The sequence below is a fragment of the Eriocheir sinensis genome, chromosome 5, assembly GCF_024679095.1.
Source record: "Eriocheir sinensis breed Jianghai 21 chromosome 5, ASM2467909v1, whole genome shotgun sequence".
NCBI classification, from domain to species: domain Eukaryota; kingdom Metazoa; phylum Arthropoda; class Malacostraca; order Decapoda; family Varunidae; genus Eriocheir; species Eriocheir sinensis.
This window is the reverse complement of record NC_066513.1, coordinates 26,811,584-26,831,213: the sequence shown is the minus strand read 5'-3', so window position 1 is coordinate 26,831,213 and position 19,630 is coordinate 26,811,584. Positions and strand designations below refer to the sequence as shown.

Here is a 19,630-nt window from a genome sequence, read left to right as displayed (position 1 = left end):
AATCGACTTTCTGCTGGCTGCTCGTCCGTGTTTCCATGTTTCCTCTGTCTTCTCCGTTACCTCATCTCCTTCCTGTATCTCCTCCTCCTCCTCCTCTTTTTCTCTCCCTCTTTCACATTTTCATCTCTTTGCTCTCCCACGTTTCGCATTCTTCCCCTTTGTTGTAATCGTTTGTTTACTTTTGTTGTTTTTGTCGTTGTTTTGCGGCCCTGTTCTTGTCCCCTGTCCGTTTCTCTTATATTCCTTTTCGTCTGTTCCCCGTTTTATTGGTTATTTTGTTTGTGTTTTTTTCTTTTTCAGCGTCCTTCAACCTCCCTCGTTTTTTGTTGTTTTCTTTTTCCTTTTCTTGTTTTTGTTCCTATTCCTCCTCCTTCTCCTCTTTCTCCTATTACTCTTCTATTTCTTTATGTCCCGTGTTTTATTGGTTAGTTTCCTTGTGTTATTTTTCTTTCCTCTCCTTCTCCTCCTCATCCTCATCCTCCTTTTACTTCAATTGCTCTTTTTCTTGTTCTGCTTCTAGTTCTTGTTTTCTTTCCTGTTCTTCTTCCTCCTCCTACTCCGTTTATAATTACTTCTCCTCCTCTTCTTCTTCTTCTTCTTCTTCTTCTTCTTCTTCTTCTTCTTCTTCTTCTTCTTCTTCCTCCTCCTCCTCCTCCTTATTATTATTCCTCCTCCACCTCCTCGTTCATTCTTTCTTTCACAAGGTTCACGTCAGCGGTTGGTTGTGGGCTGGACACACACACACACAAAGAAACACACACAAACACACATAGGATCTCTCTCTCTCTCTCTCTCTCTCTCTCTCTCTCTCTCTCTCTCTCTCTCTCTCTCTCTCTCTCTCTCTCTCTCTCTCTCTCTCTCTCTCTCTCTCTCTCTCTCTCTCTCTCTCTCTCTCTCTCTCTCTCTCTCTCTCTCTCTCCAGGTCTTGGTCTATCCACTTTACCCGCGCAATGCAGAGTCCCAGGCCGCCCACACACACACACACACACACACACACACACACACACACACACACACACACACACACACACACACACACACACACACACACACACACACACACACAAACACATACGCCCACTGCTGCCACTCCCTGCCCGCCCACACATCTACACACACACACACACATACACACACACACGAGCGCCCAGTAAGTAAGGGTGACACCATTACGTAGTTTTTTTTTCAGTATAATTATGTTTACAGTGGCAAACACACACACACACACACACACACACACACACACACACACAGAGTCCAGGTTGTTCTTTACGGTGTGACAACATACATAATTTTCGTGATGCAAATGTGTTTACCGAAAGCTTCCTCTCTCTCTCTCTCTCTCGCACGACGTCGCTGAAAATGCCGCTGACTAACCACTTAAAGAAACATAGCCTGGCCCAACACGATCCTATCCGTGAGAGTAATGAAAATTAAACCTAGTAAAAAGAACGGGTCGACGCGCCGTGAAAGTAAAATGCAGCACCGTTTGTCCACTAGGAAATTAAGGTCATGTTTTCATCCTCCAACGTTGGGCTCTACGAATTTGACACTTTTTAACCTGACAGTATATGACTAACCTGACTGACTAGCTAAGTGATAGACAGACCTGATTACCAAGCTAAATGAATAACTAACTGACTGATTTACTGACTATTTAGGTAACTGGCTGACTGATTGAATTTATGGCTGACTAAATGATTGTATTACTAACTGACTAACCGGATGACTGACTGATGTGTGACTGGCCGACCGATTTACTAACTGAATGACTGATTAACTGGATGAATGGCTAACTGAGCGGCTGGGAAACTAACCAAATGACCAACTGACTGGCTGACTGGCTCAAGGATTGGCTGAACTGATTGAAGGTATGAAAACGATATATTGCCGAACAAGAAATCATTATCAATATACAACATGCTTTTATTTCTTAGCCCAGTATCCCAGCTTACGACCTTTCCTTCCTTCCTTCCTTCCTATAACTACGTGCCGGTAAGTGAAATGGCTTTTTTTAGAGGGCTTTTTTTATGTTTTTTTTTTTATCATTGTTTCCTTTTTTTATGCCCTTGAGCAGTCTCCTTTGTTGTAAAAAAAAACTTACATATTTAGTATAGATATAAGTATGAGATATAAGGTACTGTCCAAAAAGTTAAGCTTATCAATATCACACCTAACTATTATTTTCCATCTTACGACCTTTTCTTCCACCTTTCTTATGAGTGCTAGTGACTGACTGAGATGGTGCACACGAAGTTACAAGGCCAGGGAAAGTCCAATTAAGATGCGGGAGAGCAGGTAAGGGAGGTCCCAGGTGAGCGCGAGAAGCAATGACACACTCAGAACAATAACAAGATCAAGGGTTCAGGTGGGCCGGCCGGCAAGACATTGGAATTCGTGGCTCTGACGTGGAATCTAACCTCATTAGTGTGAAGGAGAACCCATCAGACGGAGAGAGGGAGAGGGAGAGGGAGAGGGAGACAGAGAGAAAGAGAGATATACATAGACAGATACACAGAGGGAAAGAAAGAAAGGAGGGAAAGAAAGGAAGAAAGAAGGGAAGGAAAGAAAAAGAATGAATGAATGAATGAATGAGAGTAGAAGAGACAGAGAGAAAGAGAGCAGAGTCGACCTATAAGAGAGTGAATAAGACTTACATACAGACATACAGACAGACATTAAAAAAACAGAGGAACAGACAAACAGACAGACAGGGACAGACAACTAGACTGACATACATTCCTACAGATACAAGACCCTTCCTCAAATATACATAAAAACAAATCCACCCATCCATCCCAGACTGTCCTTTCTTTCTCTTTTGCTGTCACATTTTTTATTGTTAACTATTTTTTTTTATCTACTTTTTATAGACCCATAACGCTTAACCTTCTCCCAGTGTTTCCCTTTGCCCCTTTAAATCCCACTCTGGTCTCCTTTTACGGCACTTCTTCTTTTTTTTCTTTTTTTTTTACAGCAAAGGAGTTAGTTCAAGGGCATAAAAAAGGAAACAAATATGAAAAAAAAAAAACGTTAGTCACTGCTCCTAAATGCCCTTAAATGCCTCTGTCTCCCCCTGCCCTCCCCTTGATCCCCCTTTAAGGCACTCTGAACGCCCCTTTCTTACCCCTTAAATGCCTCTGTCTCCCCCTGCCCTCCCCTTGATCCCCCTTTAAAGCACTCTGAACGCCCCTTTCTTACCCTCTAAATGCCTCTGTCTCCCCCTGCCCTCCCCTTGATCCCCCTTTAAGGCACTCAGAACGCCCCTTTCTTACCCCTTAAATGCCTCTGTCTCCCCCTGCCCTCCCCTTGATCCCCCTTTAAGGCACTCTGAACGCCCCTTTCTTACCTTCTAAATGCCTCTTTCTCCCCTTGATCCCCCTTTAAGGCACTCTGAACGCCCTTTTCTTACCCCTTAAATGCCTCTGTCTCCCCCTGCCCTCCCCTTGATCCCCCTTTAAGGCACTCAGAACGCCCCTTTCTTACCCCTTAAATGCCTCTGTCTCCTCCTGCCCTCCCCTTGATCCTCCTTTAAAGCACTCTGAACGCCCCTGCATGCCCTCTAGCGCCCCCTCCATCCCCCTTGAACCCCTTTACGGCACTCTGATGGACCCTTTGTTAACCCCGGACGCCACTTACTCCTAGTGTCACCTCCCCTTACACGCTACATGTCTCCCTCCTTCTCCTTAAATGGCCTCTGTGTCCTAGATGGGTTCAGGAGGAGGAGGAGGAGGAGGAGGAGAAGGAGGAGGAGGAAGACAGGGAGAGACTGGTACACGATCATTAAGTTCAGTTTCTAAATAGGTAAGAAGGGAAAGAAGAGGAGGAGGAGGAGGAAGAAGAAGATGAGGAGGAGGAGGAAGAGGAAGAAAGACGAAGAAGCCTTGAAGATATGAAAATATAAAACGATCAGTGATGTGCAATTTTAAGATGCACAGGAGGAGGAGAAAGAGGAGGAGGAGGAGAAGGAGGAGGAAGAAGAGGAGGAGGAAGAAGAAGAAGAGAGAGAGAGAGAGAGAGAGAGAGAGAGAGAGAGAGAGAGAGAGAGAGAGAGAGAGAGAGAGAGAGAGAGGTTGTAAAGTTTATCGCTATCACTCAGCGTCTCAAGTTGTGAAAGGAAAAACATGAGAAAATTTTGCTTACCGTGTGTGTGTGTGTGTGTGTGTGTGTGTGTGTGTGTGTGTGTGTGTGTGTTCTGTTTTTGCTGGTTCTGCTTCTTTTAATAAATATACAGAATGATAAAACAGTAAAAAAGAAACACACAAACGAACGCACACCTGAACAGTATAGCTGAATGCAAAAGAATAAACAAAATAAATAAATAAATAAACTTTAACAAAAGACTAAAAGAAACAACTTGACATCCGACTAAAAAGACAAAAAAAAAAATCAAAACAACAACCTCGAAAAAAAAATAACAATAAAAACGAAGAAAAAACACCAACAACAACAAAAACAACAACAAAAGAAAAACTCAACCCCGCAGCGATCTCAGGACGGAAGGGGAGGAGGAGTAGGAGGAGGAGGAGGAGGAGGAGAAGGAGGAGGAAAAAGAGAAAGAGGAGAAGGAGGGGGAGGAGGAGGAGGATGACGAGAAAGAGAGGGTGGAGAAGGAGGAAGAGGAGGAGAAGGAAAAGGAGGAAGAGGAAAAGGAGGAGGAGGAAGAGGAGGAGGAGGAGGAGGAGGAAAATGTCTTGGCAAGTTTACTTCAAAGAGAAATTGTATTGAATGTTTACCGTGGCCAGCCGAGGACGGGAGGCGCCTATGTAAGCTGTGTGCGTGTGTGTGTGTGTGTGTGTGTGTGTGTGTGTGTGTGTGTGTGTGTGTGTGTGTGTGTGTGTGTGTGTGTGTGTGTGTGTGTGTGTGTGTGTGTGTGTGTGTGTTTATCTTTTTTGTTGCAAGCTTTTTCTATATTTCAATAACTATTAAATCTGTCTGTCTGTCTGTCTGTCTGTCTATCTATCGATCTATTTATTTTCATCGAGCTTCTCTCTCTCTCTCTCTCTCTCTCTCTCTCTCTCTCTCTCTCTCTCTCTCTCTCTCTCTCTCTCTCTCTCTCTCTCTCTCTCTCTCTCTCTCTCTCTCTCTCTCTCTCTCTCTCTCTCTCTCTCTCTCTCTCTCTCTCTCACACTAACTCACTTAAACACATCCACACGAGATCATTCTTAAGCTTAACCGTACAATCTGCGTGTATGTATATAAGTATGTATGTATGTATGTATGAATGTACGTATATATGTATGTGTGTTTATGTACCCAACAGAGCAGGGCAACGGCGGGTTTAAAGGGGAGAGACTCGTGTTGACCTTATTTAAAACCCCATTTAAAAACCGCCCGCCCATATCACTAAAGGATAATGGCATTGATGTATACGTGTAGATTTATCGGCTTCACGGGACGAGGCGCTGCTGTTATATAATTTAGCGGCTTCATGGGACGTAGGGGCGGGGGATGGTGGGGCACTGCTGTTATTATTATCATTATTATTGTTATTGTTTTGTATTGAATTAGAGCTGTTTGTGAAGGGTTATAGGCACGGATAGAGGGGGTGTTTGTTGCGTTGAGTGTGGTAATGGGGGGAAGAGGGGAAGGGGAGGGGGGAGGGCTATGGAGGAAGAGGGAGGCATGTTTGAGCTGATAATATCAAGTTTGGGACGTGTTTCTCTCTCTCTCTCTCTCTCTCTCTCTCTCTCTCTCTCTCTCTCTCTCTCTCTCTCTCTCTCTCTCTCTCTCTCTCTCTCTCTCTCTCTCTCTCTCTCTCTCTCTCTCTCTCAGCGATTATTCATGTTAGTGAAAATATCGTCATTTTTTCCTAAGACTTTCACAGACTAATGGTTGTTTTATTATGAAAATTACTATCTTAAATACCTCCTCTTTCTCTTTTTATTTTTCTCTCTCTCTCTCTCATTCTCTTCTTTCCTTTTCTTTTTCCTTTCCTTTCTTCCTCTTCTCTCCTTTTCCCTTCCCTTCCCTTTACTACCCTTCTCTTCTCTTCTCTTCTCTTCTCTCTCTCTCTCTCTCTCTCTCTCTCTCTCTCTCTCTCTCTCTCTCTCTCTCTCTCTCTCTCTCTCTCTCTCTCACGCGCCCTGGCTCAAAGCAACAACACGACACAAAAAGTTTTAGCCCTCCTCCGGCCTTTTCAACACGGGGTCCCTCAGGGTGGATTGCCCCGTCCCCCGCAGGCTCTCCCGCCCCCTGGGTAAACTTTTCCCTTCAACTACACCGATTCCAGGCACACTAAGAGGTACAGGTGGCCCTCATATTCCCTTTCTTACCTCCTCTTCATCTCCGTTCCCTCCCACTTAACAGCTGAGAAGAACGTAGTAATAGATGTAATAATGTAATTTGTTTTTTTGTGTTGTTTTTCGTTCTCGTTCTCCTTCTCATTCTCACTCTCTCGTTTTTCTCTTCTCTTTCCTTTCCTTTCCTTTCCATTCCTTTCCTCTCATTTCCTTTCCCTTCCTTTCCTTTCCTTTCTTTTCCCTAACTTCCCTTCCCTTATCTACTCTTCTCTTCTCTTCTCTCTTCTCTCTCTCTCTCTCTCTCTCTCTCTCTCTCTCTCTCTCTCTCTCTCTCTCTCTCTCTCTCTCTCTCTCTCTCTCTCTCTCTCTCTCTCTCTCTCTCTCAACACTGTGTTCCTGTCGCTTTCTTTCCTTCTATATTTTTTCATCGGTCTTTATCTCTCACTTCAAGTTTTGTGCGATACGTCAAAGTTAGCAAGTTCGATTTTTATTTCTTTTTTTTTCCTTTTCCTTCTCTTTCCTCTCCTGGGGCGGACGCTTCTCGGTAAAGTTTGCATGAATACTCTGGAACAAAACGCTGTCTCTCACGCCCACGCACACGCACACACACCCAAACACCCACACTCACACACACACACACACACACACACACACACACACACACACACACACACACACACAGGCAGGCGGGTATTGCTTCTTTCGCCTCGCAATAAAAAGAAACATTTCAGACACTTGACGCAGCAAAAATAGCAACACAGCGAAAAACACTAATCATGTCTTACCAACGGATTATAAACCGTGGAGGAGAAGGAGGAGGAGGAGGAAGAGGAAGAGAAGAAATTGAGAAGGAGGAAAAGGAGGAGGTGTTGGTGGTTTCAGTAAAATTATTAATATTGTTTTTGTGTTTTTATTTGTTGTTTTTCGACTTTGATTCTTACATTATACACGAAATTCAGTCAAGCGTTCTGGTGTAGACTTCATTTACATTACTTTTTTTCTATCTCATTATTTTTGAAAGATTGTTATATATTTCCTTATCGCATTTAGTCCTCTCAGTCGAATCTCTCCTCTTCTTGGTAGCCTACAGTGATGCCTTATATAACTACTCACAAGTCCTTTTCCTTTAGTCAACTCTTACATAGTCCTCGAATTCACGTCATTGGTAAGCTCTCATATATCTTCATTGTTACATATATTCCCATTCGTCGCATATCTCTCCTTTGTAGTCTGCAGTGATTCATTTTATAACTGCCACAAGTCCTCTTCCATTAGACAGTCTTACATATCTGGCTCAACGAATTTTCATCCATGATCGGTTCTCAAGCAAATTTCCATATTCAAAACCTCAAGGGACCTATGATACACGGTCTACCTTTTCCCTCTTCCTCCTTCTGCCTATTCCGTGATGCAGTGATGAACGCAATGCATACGAAAAGGGAACGTAGGGGAAGGGAAGGGTGGAAACGATGGGGTGCAGTTATGGGACGAGAAGGGTGCAGGCGAAGAGGCGATTCGCTTGATGTAGGGACGAAATGTTTGTAAAAGAGAGTCTTGTTGCTTCATTCCAGTTGCGTTAGTGTCTATGGTGAGTCGAATTGTTCAGTGTTATGGTATATACAAGGAAAATAAAGACATAGCCACATGCAGCCTTCCCATGTCCCTTTGGAAATGCACGTAGTTTTTTTTACCACGCGACGGAAGCGATACATTTTTTTTTTTTTTTTTTTTTTACGTTCGGCCTGTTGCCCTAGCCCGTTCGTGGTACAGGCAAGTGTTTATAGTGGTGTCATCTTGTTTGACTTATGCTACCCCACTTGGGCTCATCTATGATCCTCTTTTTAGAGAGAAAATTTGAGTCAGGGTTGATAGGTGGTCTTCTGGACAGCATGTGGGTAGTCTATGGCCACTCGGTGGTGACTAAAAAATCCCAGCTTGTGGAGACGAGCGGGACGCGAACCTTGGTCCTCCTGCACGCCACGCCTGCAAACTAACCACTCAGTCACCGCCTCCCCAACGCGATAAAGAAGAAAAGGAACACGAGGATATCAATCACTCCAAGCAAAGAAAAACATCGTCACATACAACCTTCCCACGTCCTCCCGAAAATGCACGCCGTTTTCCCGCTAGGCACACGTATTCCGAGGCCTTGACAATCCTTCTCCTTCTGTAAATTGCTCGACGAACAGAAGAAGAGATAATTCGGGTACGAACAAAAGTGAATTCCGAACTCCAACTTAATGCGGCCAATTTATCTTCGGGGACAAGATCCGCAGATTCCAAGAATAGGTTATCTTTATAATTCATCCATTTAATCGAGAGAGAGAGAGAGAGAGAGAGAGAGAGAGAGAGAGAGAGAGAGAGAGAGAGAGAGAGAGAGAGAGAGAGAGAGAGAGAGAGAGAGAGAGAGAGAGAGAGAGACACTGATCAGCTTAGTTCATGACTCACACACACACACACACACACACACACACACACACACACACACACACACACACACACACACACACACAAAGAAAACCGGTAGAAAGGAAGGAACGAATGAATGAACGAACAGAAGAACAGAAGGAAGGAAGGAAGGAAGGAAGGAAGGAAGGAAGGAAGGAAGGAGGGAGAAGAAAGGAAGGAGATACATGAGAACAGACCAACAAACATGAAGACAGACAGCTATCGAGACAGACAGAGAAGACAAATGGCTGAAAATGACCACTTAAAATATGAGTAAATAACGCAATGGAAGAGAAACACGGGAAGGGAGGAGAAAGAAGAAGGAAGGAGACAGGGCAATAAATTAATGGAAGGGGAAGAGAAGGGAATACAAGATACGAGAGACAAATTAATGTTTCTCTCCTTTAATTTTATCATCAGTAACTTTCAAAGGCACGGATGTCTTGTTTACCTGTCCGTGCTTAAGAGAAAGGAATACAAGAATAAACAAAAGGTAAAGTTAGGTCATACGCGTGGCCTCGGTGCTCATCTCCGTACCACTGGCCCTTGAGTCTATAGTAAGCGAAAACTCATTACCCGGGACAAAGGACAGGTGTAAAATCCAGGTTACCACTGATTACCTTACCTAAGTTTCCCCAGGTACCCATTTATCAGCCAGACTAAAAGGGAGGATGAACAGCTGTGTGAAACTATTATTTAAATCCTTCAATAGTTTTAGCATCATAGGTATATAACGTTTCAAGGGGGTCTAATGTTTGTATCTTTCCTATAACTGTTTTTTTCTATACTGTGTTCGTTTCAGCACCAGTATAGAATTAGCTTTCAAGAGGGAGCTAATGACTTGTATCCTTCCCCTAACAATTATTTATACCCTTTATTCGTTTTAGCATCGGTAATTAACTTTTCTAGAGGTTTAATGTCTTATTTGCTTCCCCTAACTCAGATTTCTATCCTGTATTCATTATAGCATCAACAAGTAGCTATTTTATATGTTTCCCTTAATTAATTTCTATCCTGCATTCGTATTAGCATCAGTATTTAACTTTTCAAGAGGTCTAATATCTTGTGTGTTTCTCATAACTGATATTTCAACTATATTCGTTGAGCATCAGTAACTTTTCAAGGTTCTAATGTCTTACGTGATTCTCCTAAGTATCATTCCCATCCTTTCTTCCTTTTAGCATCAGCATACAACTTTACAGGGGTGACTAATGTATGCTTCCCCTGCTTGCATACACATAACGCATTCCTGCCACGTCACCTTCTTGGCCTCTTAAAAGTAACGCGAGCCCCTTCCCTTCCTTTCCCTTCCCGCGCATACTGTGATGGCAACGACGGTTTAGAGTTTAACGTCCACTTTAATATTTATCGACGAGCGAACGGACGAAGGGAAAACAGAATATTGCCTCCAAGGTTAAAATAATACCTTAACGATGAGAGAGAGAGAGAGAGAGAGAGAGAGAGAGAGAGAGAGAGAGAGAGAGAGAGAGAGAGAGAGAGAGAGAGAGAGAGAGAGAGAGAGAGAGAGAGAGAGAGAGAGAGAGAGAGAGAGAGAGAGAGAGAGAGAGAGAGAGAGAGAGAGAGAGAGAGAGAGAGAGAGAGAGAGAGAGAGAGAGAGAGAGAGAGAGAGAAGATCTATTCCACTATGAAAAACAGACTGAGAAATTGAAGAAAGGAAAAACGAAAAGCACAAGAAAGGAAGAAGGGAGGAAAGGAAGGAAGAGAAAGGAAGGGAAGAAGGGAGAGGAGAGAGGGAAAAGGGAGGGTTTGGAGGTAAAGGAAGGTGAAGGAAGGGAGGAAAGGAAGGGAGAAGAGAGGACAAAGGCAAAGAAGAAGGTAAAGGAAGGAAGGAAGAAGGGAGAAAGGAAAGTAGGGAGAGAAGAGGGAAAAGGGAGGGAACGGAGGTACTAGAGGAAAGTGAAGGAAAGGAACGGAGGAAAACTACAAGCAAGATAAGACTCACTCACGACGCTGCCTGGAACACTTGGAAAACAATTTTGAGAAAACTTGGTTGTCGCCCGAAACACACATTCTCTCTCTCTCTCTCTCTCTCTCTCTCTCTCTCTCTCTCTCTCTCTTTCACGTAACTAAGGTCCGGTTCAGACTGCTCCGTTTTGCTTTACGTAACATCAAAAGCAGTGTCAACAATGTCATCACTTGCGTATCCCTGCACAGTGAATCAAGGCGTTAGTCATCCTGGGTGGAACTGGGGTCTGTGTGGGTGGTGGCAGACGAGAGCTGTGGCCGCGTTTACAGTCGGTATTCCCAGCCGCTTCCACCTCCCACATCAACCCTTTCCGAATGCCGGCCGAAAGGGAGATTAGTCGGGTTCTCATGACTGTTTTTTCACGTTCATTGTACAGAGGCTTCGTCAAACTACCACCAAGGTCATAAAACTACCCATGGCAATGCCCTAACTCCTATGAAAGCCTTGTCAAACGTAAGAGCCTGGGATTAACCGGAGTATGGGCGTTTTTTCACGTTCATGGTATTACAGAAGCTTTGTTATACTACTACCAGGGTCATAACAGAGAGAGAGAGAGAGAGAGAGAGAGAGAGAGAGAGAGAGAGAGAGAGAGAGAGAGAGAGAGAGAGAGAGAGAGAGAGAGAGAGAGAGAGAGAGAGAGAGAGAGAGAGAGAGAGAGAGAGAGAGAGAGAGAGAGAGAGAGAGAGAGAGAGAGATACTATAACCACCCAACTTTTTTTCTTCTCCACTGCACTTGTCTTCCTAATAAACAACAAGAAGGAGAGAAAACAACATCTAACCATTCTTTTTTCCAACACTTGTCTTCCTAATAAACACCCACAAAGAAGAGACTACAACCACCCAACCATTCAACAAACAACAACAACAAGGAAAGAGAAAACAACATCTAACCTTTCTTTTTTCCAACACTTGTCTTCCTAATAAACACCCACAAAGAAGAGACTACAACCACCCAGCCATTCTCCTTCCCTTCCCTCAGAGTGTAACCGCCTCTACTACGGTACGGTGGGCAAGACGTACGAGCTGCAGGTGTTGTGGCCGCTCAAGACCCGCCGCGGCCCCGTGTGTAACCTGACGCTGGTGGCTGCCGGGGGACAACACGGAGACCTCATCCAGATCGCGTTCAACAAGTTCACGCTGGGCAAGTTCATCTCCCACACGGACCGCGGATGTCCCCACGGCCACATGCAGATCATTGAGAACCAGCGGATTTACAGGTGAAGTGGGGAAGTTAAGAAGTGAGGCGAGACAGGTAAAGAAAAGGTGAAAGAAGGATTTACAAGTGGTGTGTGAATTACAGATGAGAAAGGACAGGTAAAGGAAAGATGAGAGAAGGTAAAGGAGATGTGAGAACAGGATTAACAGGTGAAGAAAGATTTATAAGTAAGGAAAGACAGGTAAGGAAGGATAATTTGCAGGTGAGAAAGAAGGATTTACAGGTGAAGAATGTGGATTAGAGGTACGAAATGGCGGGTAAGGAAAGGAGGAGGAAGGTTTCTCTTTCTCTCACGCTTTCTTTCCTCATGAAGGCTTCAGTAAGAGGATCCTCGGGCATGTTGAACAGATGGCTTACTTGGCTTCCAGGTGGGAGGGCACGAAAGAAAACGTCCCTTCCTCCCACACCGACTCAAGGGGGGACTTTGCTAGGACTAAGGTTCACCGAGTTGCATTCCCGCTTGGTCGCGCATGTGTGTGTGTGTGTGTGTGTGTGTGTGTGTGTGTGTGTGTGTGTGTGTGTGTGTGTGTGTTCTTTTGTGAGGAAGGGCGTGTCTGTAAGGACGTGGCAATGGGGTTGAGATGCTTTGCTTGAGTGTAGTAACCTCATTTGAAATTTCTACTATGGCGACTTTAGGTAGTAAGTGAACTATGGCAGGTCATATCCGTAGACTTCATGGATCGACAGCAAGAGTAGGTAATAGTAGCGGAGAAAGAGAGGAACTGTTGCAGCCCAGGAGGATAGTGAACCATGTAGTAAGATCGGTTCGAACATTTGTCTGAGCAGGATGAACAGAGAGATCGTAATGGTCCTGGTAATGGAGTCGTAACAGGAAAGTTAAAGCAACATCACAACCTCTTCCTATAGACAGGCGACGTCCATCATTTCCTTTAGTTATGCAATTGGTAACGAAATCCCAGACAGTTGGCGTCACAGAACTTCCCGTGTTGCCAAGAGACTTCCATGCGGTTAATAATGACTCAAATATACCTTGAGTCTCAACAAGAAAACTCAACACAGTCAACGCCCATTCACACTTCTTCCTTTAGTAATGCAAGGGTAACAAAACCTAACCGAGAAAGGCTGTGTGGTAGGGGGCAGGGAACAGGAGGGAGGAGGCAGGGGGTCTTAACTCCTGCCTACCTGCCTGCCAAGCTCCAGTCCCCTGCCCATCTATCCCCACCCCGTGCCGACCTAGCTTCATCCCGCACTGCAGACCTCCCGCACTGCCCTGCCATGAATACTGCAAGCAAGGCCCCCGGGAACACTGCTTCTGCCGCCGCCGCTCCGTGATACCGTGCATAAATGTAGCCGAGAAAATGTTGGTCAGTGCACAGCAAGACTCACGAGCACCCTGCTGTCCCATGCCTCACTACACACGCACACACACACACACACACACACACACACACACACACACACACACACACACACACACACATATTTGGGTTGGTTCACTGCTTTAGTATTTCGCGCTCTCGCTCCGTTTTGCTTTTTTTTTTTTTTTTTTGCCTCACATTCGTGTTTTCTTAATTAATATCTGTGTCTTCTCTTCCAGTGAGAAAGGCAAGGGTAGAGGAGGGACCACTTGTCTTATAACATGATGTATCCTTATATATTTCATTTCCTTATATATCTACTCATCTACCAACCTTCCCTCTGTCCACGAGTCCACCCATCAATCCTCTTCGTATCGGCCAGATCATCCACCAACCATCCTTCTATTCACAATTAATTCCATCAAGTCTCCCTATGTCCACCATTCCACCCACGAACACTGCTTGTATCCACTAATCCATACATGAGCTCTTTCGTCAGTCCAGTTCAGTTGAGGGTCGGTCGACGTCTCCTCTTTGCCTTTGGCTGTTGTCCGCTACTTCTCTCTTCTCCAAAACTCGTATGGAGCACGTCGTGGACTTGAGGATTAGTGGTTGTGGTTGTGCGTCACACACCACAAGCTTCCTTACCATGCAACCCTGCCACTCACCCTCCCCCTATCTCTCCCCTCCCCTGCAGGCCGGGATACTGGTGCGGGGATGGCCTCGGCCTGGCTATATACTACTCCGAAACGCCCTCCGTGTCGGTCATCATCACGCGGCTGCCCACAGACGACGACCTCACCGCCCTCGACGACTTCCCGAGTTTCTACGTCAAGATGTCGTACAAGTTCCTGCGGCGGGAGGACGCAGTGGTGCGCTACGGGCGGCAAAGCGCGCCAAAGTACCTGGGCCTGCGGGACAAGACCACTGTGTGCAACGCTTTCTTTTCCAACTGCGACCAGCAGCCGTGCTACGTGCAGTCCCCGAACTTCCCCGGCATGTACCCGCGGAACACCACCTGCTACTACCACCTCCGGCAGACCAAGGCGCCGCCCGACACCAGGCCCGTCATCGTCCTGAGCCAGGTGGACGGCCACAAGGTGCACATCAAGAGTCAGCCGCAGCCCCACGACACGGCCGAGCGGCACCTCAAGCTGTACGGGGACTGCTACTACGTGGGTGACTACGTGCGTGTGTACGACGGCAACTCCACTACCTCGCCCGTGTTGGTCACCTTCTGCCGCGGCGACGCAGTGCCGGAGATCGTGTCCTCGGGGCCGGACGTGCTCATAGAGTTTACTACGTCGGCCTTCGACAAGCCGCTGCACGAGATGCCGTGGACACACCTGGCGGGGTTCGAACTGAAGGCGGAGACGCGGTTCATCCCACAGGAGGCCATCGGCGACGACTGCCGCGTGGTGATCCGCAGCAGCGACAACAGCAGCGGCTGGGTGGAGGGCGCCAGTCACAGCGTGCCGCCTAACACCACCTGCGTGTGGCAGTTCCTGGGCTCCCACGGCCAGGTGGTGTGGATCACCTTCGTCCACTACATCAGGATCACGCAGCTGCCCAAGCTGCAGGGCAAGATGTGCGCCACGCAGCTCACCATCGCCGACGGGGAGTGGCCAGAGGGAACGCCCATCACACGCCACTGCCGGGACTCCGAGCTGCGCACCTGCCACCGCGCACGCCGCCTCTGGGAGGACGCCTCCGTGCGGCCCTGCGGTAGGAACGAGTCTTACGTGTCCTCCGGCAACAGTCTCAGCGTGTTGCAGCTGTTCGAGGACGGGAGCATCATCACCAAAGTCTCTTTTCTCCTCAGGTAAGAACCATTTGAACGGAGGTCGCCGGGCCTTCGTTTGACTCCAGGAACCTTGCTCTCCTATCCTTTTACCTCCATTTCCTCAGCGTATGACTAAGTACTGTTCTCATGCAACTTTCTCCCCCGTATACCACTAAGAAAAGTCTCCCGCCAGGTACGAGTTCGTGGACCGGCTGCAGGCCGGGGAATGGGTGGGCGACCCGTGCCAGCGCGTCATCCGCAGCGACGGAGCGGAGCGCGGCACATTCACCTTCTCGGCTCCGCGGAACGTGTTCCTGTACGGGCGGGGCGGGCGGGCTGCGGTGTCGTGCTCGTGGCGCCTCCTGGGGGCACCGGACCAGGTGGTGCGCCTCACCATCACCGCCCTGCAGACGGGGTCGTCGAGCTGCCGCAGGGAGGTGAACCGCCAGACCAAGGCGCTGCGCTGCCTGCCCGGCTCGCCAAGCCACATGTCCCTAGCGGTGTCCGAGTGGCCGTGGGCGGACGTGGAGCTGCCGCTGGCGTGCGTCTGCACCCAGGACGGCATTCCCCTGACGAGGGAGTCCCACGGGCCAGACCTCACCCTCAACATGACCATCCACGGCATGCTCACCCACGAGGACTACTCACACTATTCCTTCAACGCCTCCTACGAGTTCCTAAAGGCGCCGGGCTGCATCGGGGCGACGCGAGTACTGACGGGCGCCGCGGGAGAGGTGGTGGCCTCCTCCTCCTCCTCGGACACCAAAGCCAAGTGCGAGGGCTTCCCGTGGCTCCTCAAGACGCCGCCCAAACACGCCCTCTTCCTCACGCTGCCCCGCGCCAGCCTTGACAACGGCACCTGCGCCTCCGACACCCGGCTATTTTTTCACGTGCCGGGCCAGGCCGACCCCGTGCTGGGCGTGTGCCCCGCCGCAGACCCCGCCGCCGCCATCACCTTCTTCTGGCCGCCAACGCCCCCCAGCTCGCGCGCCACGAGCCAGAGCGGGGCCGTCGAGGATCCAGAGGAGGAGGCTTCAGGGACAGCAGAGGAGGAGGATGACGACACGTCCAACATCTACAAGCTGGACCTGCGGGAGCCCAGCGGCCACGAGTCGTCGCTGGTGGTGGCGTGGCAACCCCGGAGCGACTCAATGATCCGCCTCCGCTGGCTCACTACGTGGACGCCCCGCAGCCTCCCAGAGCAGGGACGCTTCCTGAGACAGCCCGGCAACGAGGCAGCCGAGGAATGGAAAGAGGAGACGAACCAGGCCCCGTGCAGGGAGCTGTGCCCGGAGATCCAGGCGTGCATCCCCGCCGAGCTGTGGTGCGACGGCCGCCAGCACTGTCCACGAGGTGAGGCAACCACCGGCCTAGTCCGGCTCACTTTTTCTACGTTCTGTGTCATGAAGTGATGCTTCTCACGGCACTGCGTAAGCCTCTTCTTCCCCTCCGCCTTCTTCACCTCTCCCTCACTCTCCCTCAGGTAGCGACGAAACTGTGGCCAACTGCCTGATGGAGCGTGTGCCGTGGCTGTACCTGATCATCGCCGGCCTGACGCTGCTCACGCTGCTCTCCATCACCGTCTCCGCCGTCAGCCGCCACCGCCGACACCAAGCCAAGAAGCGGCAGCTGGACGCTAGGCGGGCGTCCACTCAGGAGTCGTTCCTCTCGCCGAAGGAGAAAAGCTTAAGTGCCTATGCTCTCGACTACACCGACATGGACTTTGAAACGACCGTCTGAGGTGCGTTGCTCAGGCGGTGCGGCGTCCAGCGCGTGACTCCTGGCGGGGCGGGGGACTCGGTGTCTATCTCTCTCACGGGTGTGGCCAAGGATGCGTCTTTGGCCGGTGCTGTGTTTGTGTGTGTGTGTGTGTGTGTGTGTGTGTGTGTGTGTGTGTGTGTGTGTGTGTGTGTGTGTGTGTGTGTGTGTGTGTGTGTGTGTGAGCGTGAGTATGAGTGTGAGCGCGTGTCTGTCCGTGTGTGTGTGTGTGTGTGTGTGTGTGTGTGTGTGTGTGTGTATGTGTGTGTGTGTGGTTCCTCCTCGATACCCCACCCCCCCAGCATGAACTCCTCGCGGCCTAGTCATCCAGAAGGAGCAGCAGCCACGAGACAGAAAGGAGAGAGCCCGCATCCCAGTCCGCGGCTCAGGAGGGGCGAGGAAGAGGCCAAACTCCCCCCACCGATTCTTTCACCTCCTAACGCGCCGTTTTCTACACTTTGCGGGTTGGTTACCATTATCACATTATCGTAACAGATGGAGTGCAATGTGTGTAGGTGTTTGTTCTCCGATGTGGATACTTCACTTCAACACTGCACTTGTATTTTTTTACATGTATATACAACAACAACCATACACACATAAAAAAAAAAGGAAAAAAAAAAGTCCAGTTTTATCATACGTGTTTTTTGCGGTTTTTGTGTCTCGCCGTTTTGCCGAATTTTAACGATTCTTTTGAAGCGTAAAAAAATAAATGAAAATAAAAACTCATGGAAACTACAAATAAACACATCCCCCAATTAAGGAAAAATATATCAATTAAAAGGAATGAAAATAAAATAAAACTCTCATAGGTAATTCTGTATCCAACTGATATGTAAAAACAATGAGGAAAATGGAGATAGAAAAGAACGGAAAAAACAGAAATACCAAATAATGAAATGAATAATAATAAGGAAAAAACAATTGGAGTATAAGAGCAACCCATACCATGATAATTCTGCGTTCACCTTAGCTAATAATTATGCAAGAACAAAGAGAGAAAATAAAAAGAAGGAAATATAAAAAGACTAATAGAACATGAAAATACTACATACATTCGAGTATTAAGAAAAAGAGAAGAAGGAAGAAGCATACGAAGACTTAAAGAGGAAAATGAAGAGAGGAAAAGAGAAATGACAATAAAAAAGTTGGAGGATAAGAAAAAGAAAAAGGAAGAACGTGGAAACTCCAGCTAAAGATGAAAATGGAGAAAGAAAAAGAGATATGACAAAAAACGGCGGTGGAGGAGGAGGAGAAAAAGAACGAGGAAGGAAAAAGAAAGTGGGAAGTTAAAGACGAAAATGGAGAGAAGAAAAGAGAAATGGAAAATAAAGAAAAGTTGGAGGGTAAAAAAATTAAAGAAAGAAGAACGTGAAAAATTACGTAAAGACAAAACTAGGAAAAGAAAAAAAAACAAAAAATAAAATAAAAATAAATGAAGGATGAAAAAATGAACGAGAAAGGAAGAAAGTGAAAAAAGTGAAAAATGAAGAGAAGAAAAGAGAAATGACGAAAAATAATGGAGGTTAAGAAAATGGGAGAAGAAGGAAAAAGTGAAAAATTAAGAGGTTGATGCGTGTCCCGTCCCACGCAGGTGTGTCAACTTTCCTCATTACCTGTGCACTAATTAGCAACTTGTGTGCACCTGTCCAACCGTCCCCCCCCCCTTGCTGCCCCCCTCAGTCCCCCCTAATCACCCTCACTAAGACCCACCAGCCCTCGACACACAAGCCCTCAGCCTCTATATACCTGGGAAACATAATGAAGGCCAGGTAGATAAGAGAAAGGAGCGTATAGGTTAAGACAAACATAAGATCAGTTAATGAAGAAGAAAAGTTATATGGGGGTAGCAAATCTTTAGTCAAGTAACATCAAAGGTCTTTATGTATAAGTGAGTGAAGAAATGTAGCTTAAAGAAAGGAATTGGATGAAAAACAGGAGGATAAAATGAGACAGGCCAATGAACAGGGAGGATAAGAAGAGGGAAGTGAATAGCTTAAAAGGAAAAGACGAAGAGTGAGAGTTGGGAAAGATGGAGAGTGAAGGTTGGAATATGTTAAAGGGAAACATGGAAAGAAATTAAAGTTGAAGAGAAGAGACAGATAGAAAGAATAACAGAGATAGATAGAGATATAAAGATAGATAGATAGATAGAAAGATATGGAGGGAAAGAGCGACAGCAGAGGTCAGGTTATAAGGAAAGGTTAAGGCCAGGCGAGGAAAGGTCAGGGAGAGAGAGAGAGAGAGAGAGAGAGAGAGAGAGAGAGAGAGAGAGAGAGAGAGAGAGAGAGAGAGAGAGAGAGAGAGAGAGAGAGAGAGAGAGAGAGAGAAACAAAATTATATTAGTGATGAATCCCTTCATCCAAGAATTCAACATTTAAACAAAAACGAAAGAAACACTCATGGAAATAACATAAAAAAATGGCAATAAATACTTCAAAATACAAGAAAAAACAAAAACATTACAGACCAATCGTTGAACCTTAAAGAATGTATAAATAAACAAAAAAAAGGAAGGTATCTTATGTACGTCAAAGAGGCAAAGACCAAACAAAACAAAGCATTGGAAAGTTCAATAACGTTAGGCCATGAAAGAAAACGGAGCCTTCAGCGGTGAGGTCAAGGGGATACTTTTGCATTATTCAGAGGTAGCAGCGTCGACTGATCTTCCAGCCCTGAGGCCTCGAAATCCACTTGACAGACAGACGTTCCTTTCTCATTCTTTTCCTCGACTTTCTTTTTATATATATAACAGGTGGATTCTTTCTTTGAAAGTTTGGTACCAGGTTGAGAGGCGTGGAGGCGTTTCTCTCTCTCTGTCTCTGTCTGTCTGTCTCTCTCTGTCTGTCTGTCTGTCTGTGTGTATATCTGTCTGTC

The 19,630-nt window shown here is 46.9% G+C and overlaps 1 protein-coding gene across 1 annotated transcript in view; it reads left to right on the top strand.

Annotated features, from left to right (window-relative positions):
- LOC126985908 (uncharacterized) overlaps positions 1 to 18,977 on the top strand; it is a 97,251-nt gene extending 78,274 nt beyond the window's left edge. Inside the window, exons 3-6 of the mRNA XM_050841461.1 lie at positions 11,657 to 11,894; positions 13,910 to 15,034; positions 15,189 to 16,348; positions 16,479 to 18,977. Coding sequence (XP_050697418.1) covers positions 11,657 to 11,894; positions 13,910 to 15,034; positions 15,189 to 16,348; positions 16,479 to 16,735 — 2,780 coding nt within the window. The 3' untranslated portion in view covers positions 16,736 to 18,977. The remainder of the gene's footprint in view (positions 1 to 11,656; positions 11,895 to 13,909; positions 15,035 to 15,188; positions 16,349 to 16,478) is intronic.
- Positions 18,978 to 19,630: the final 653 nt, after the last annotated feature.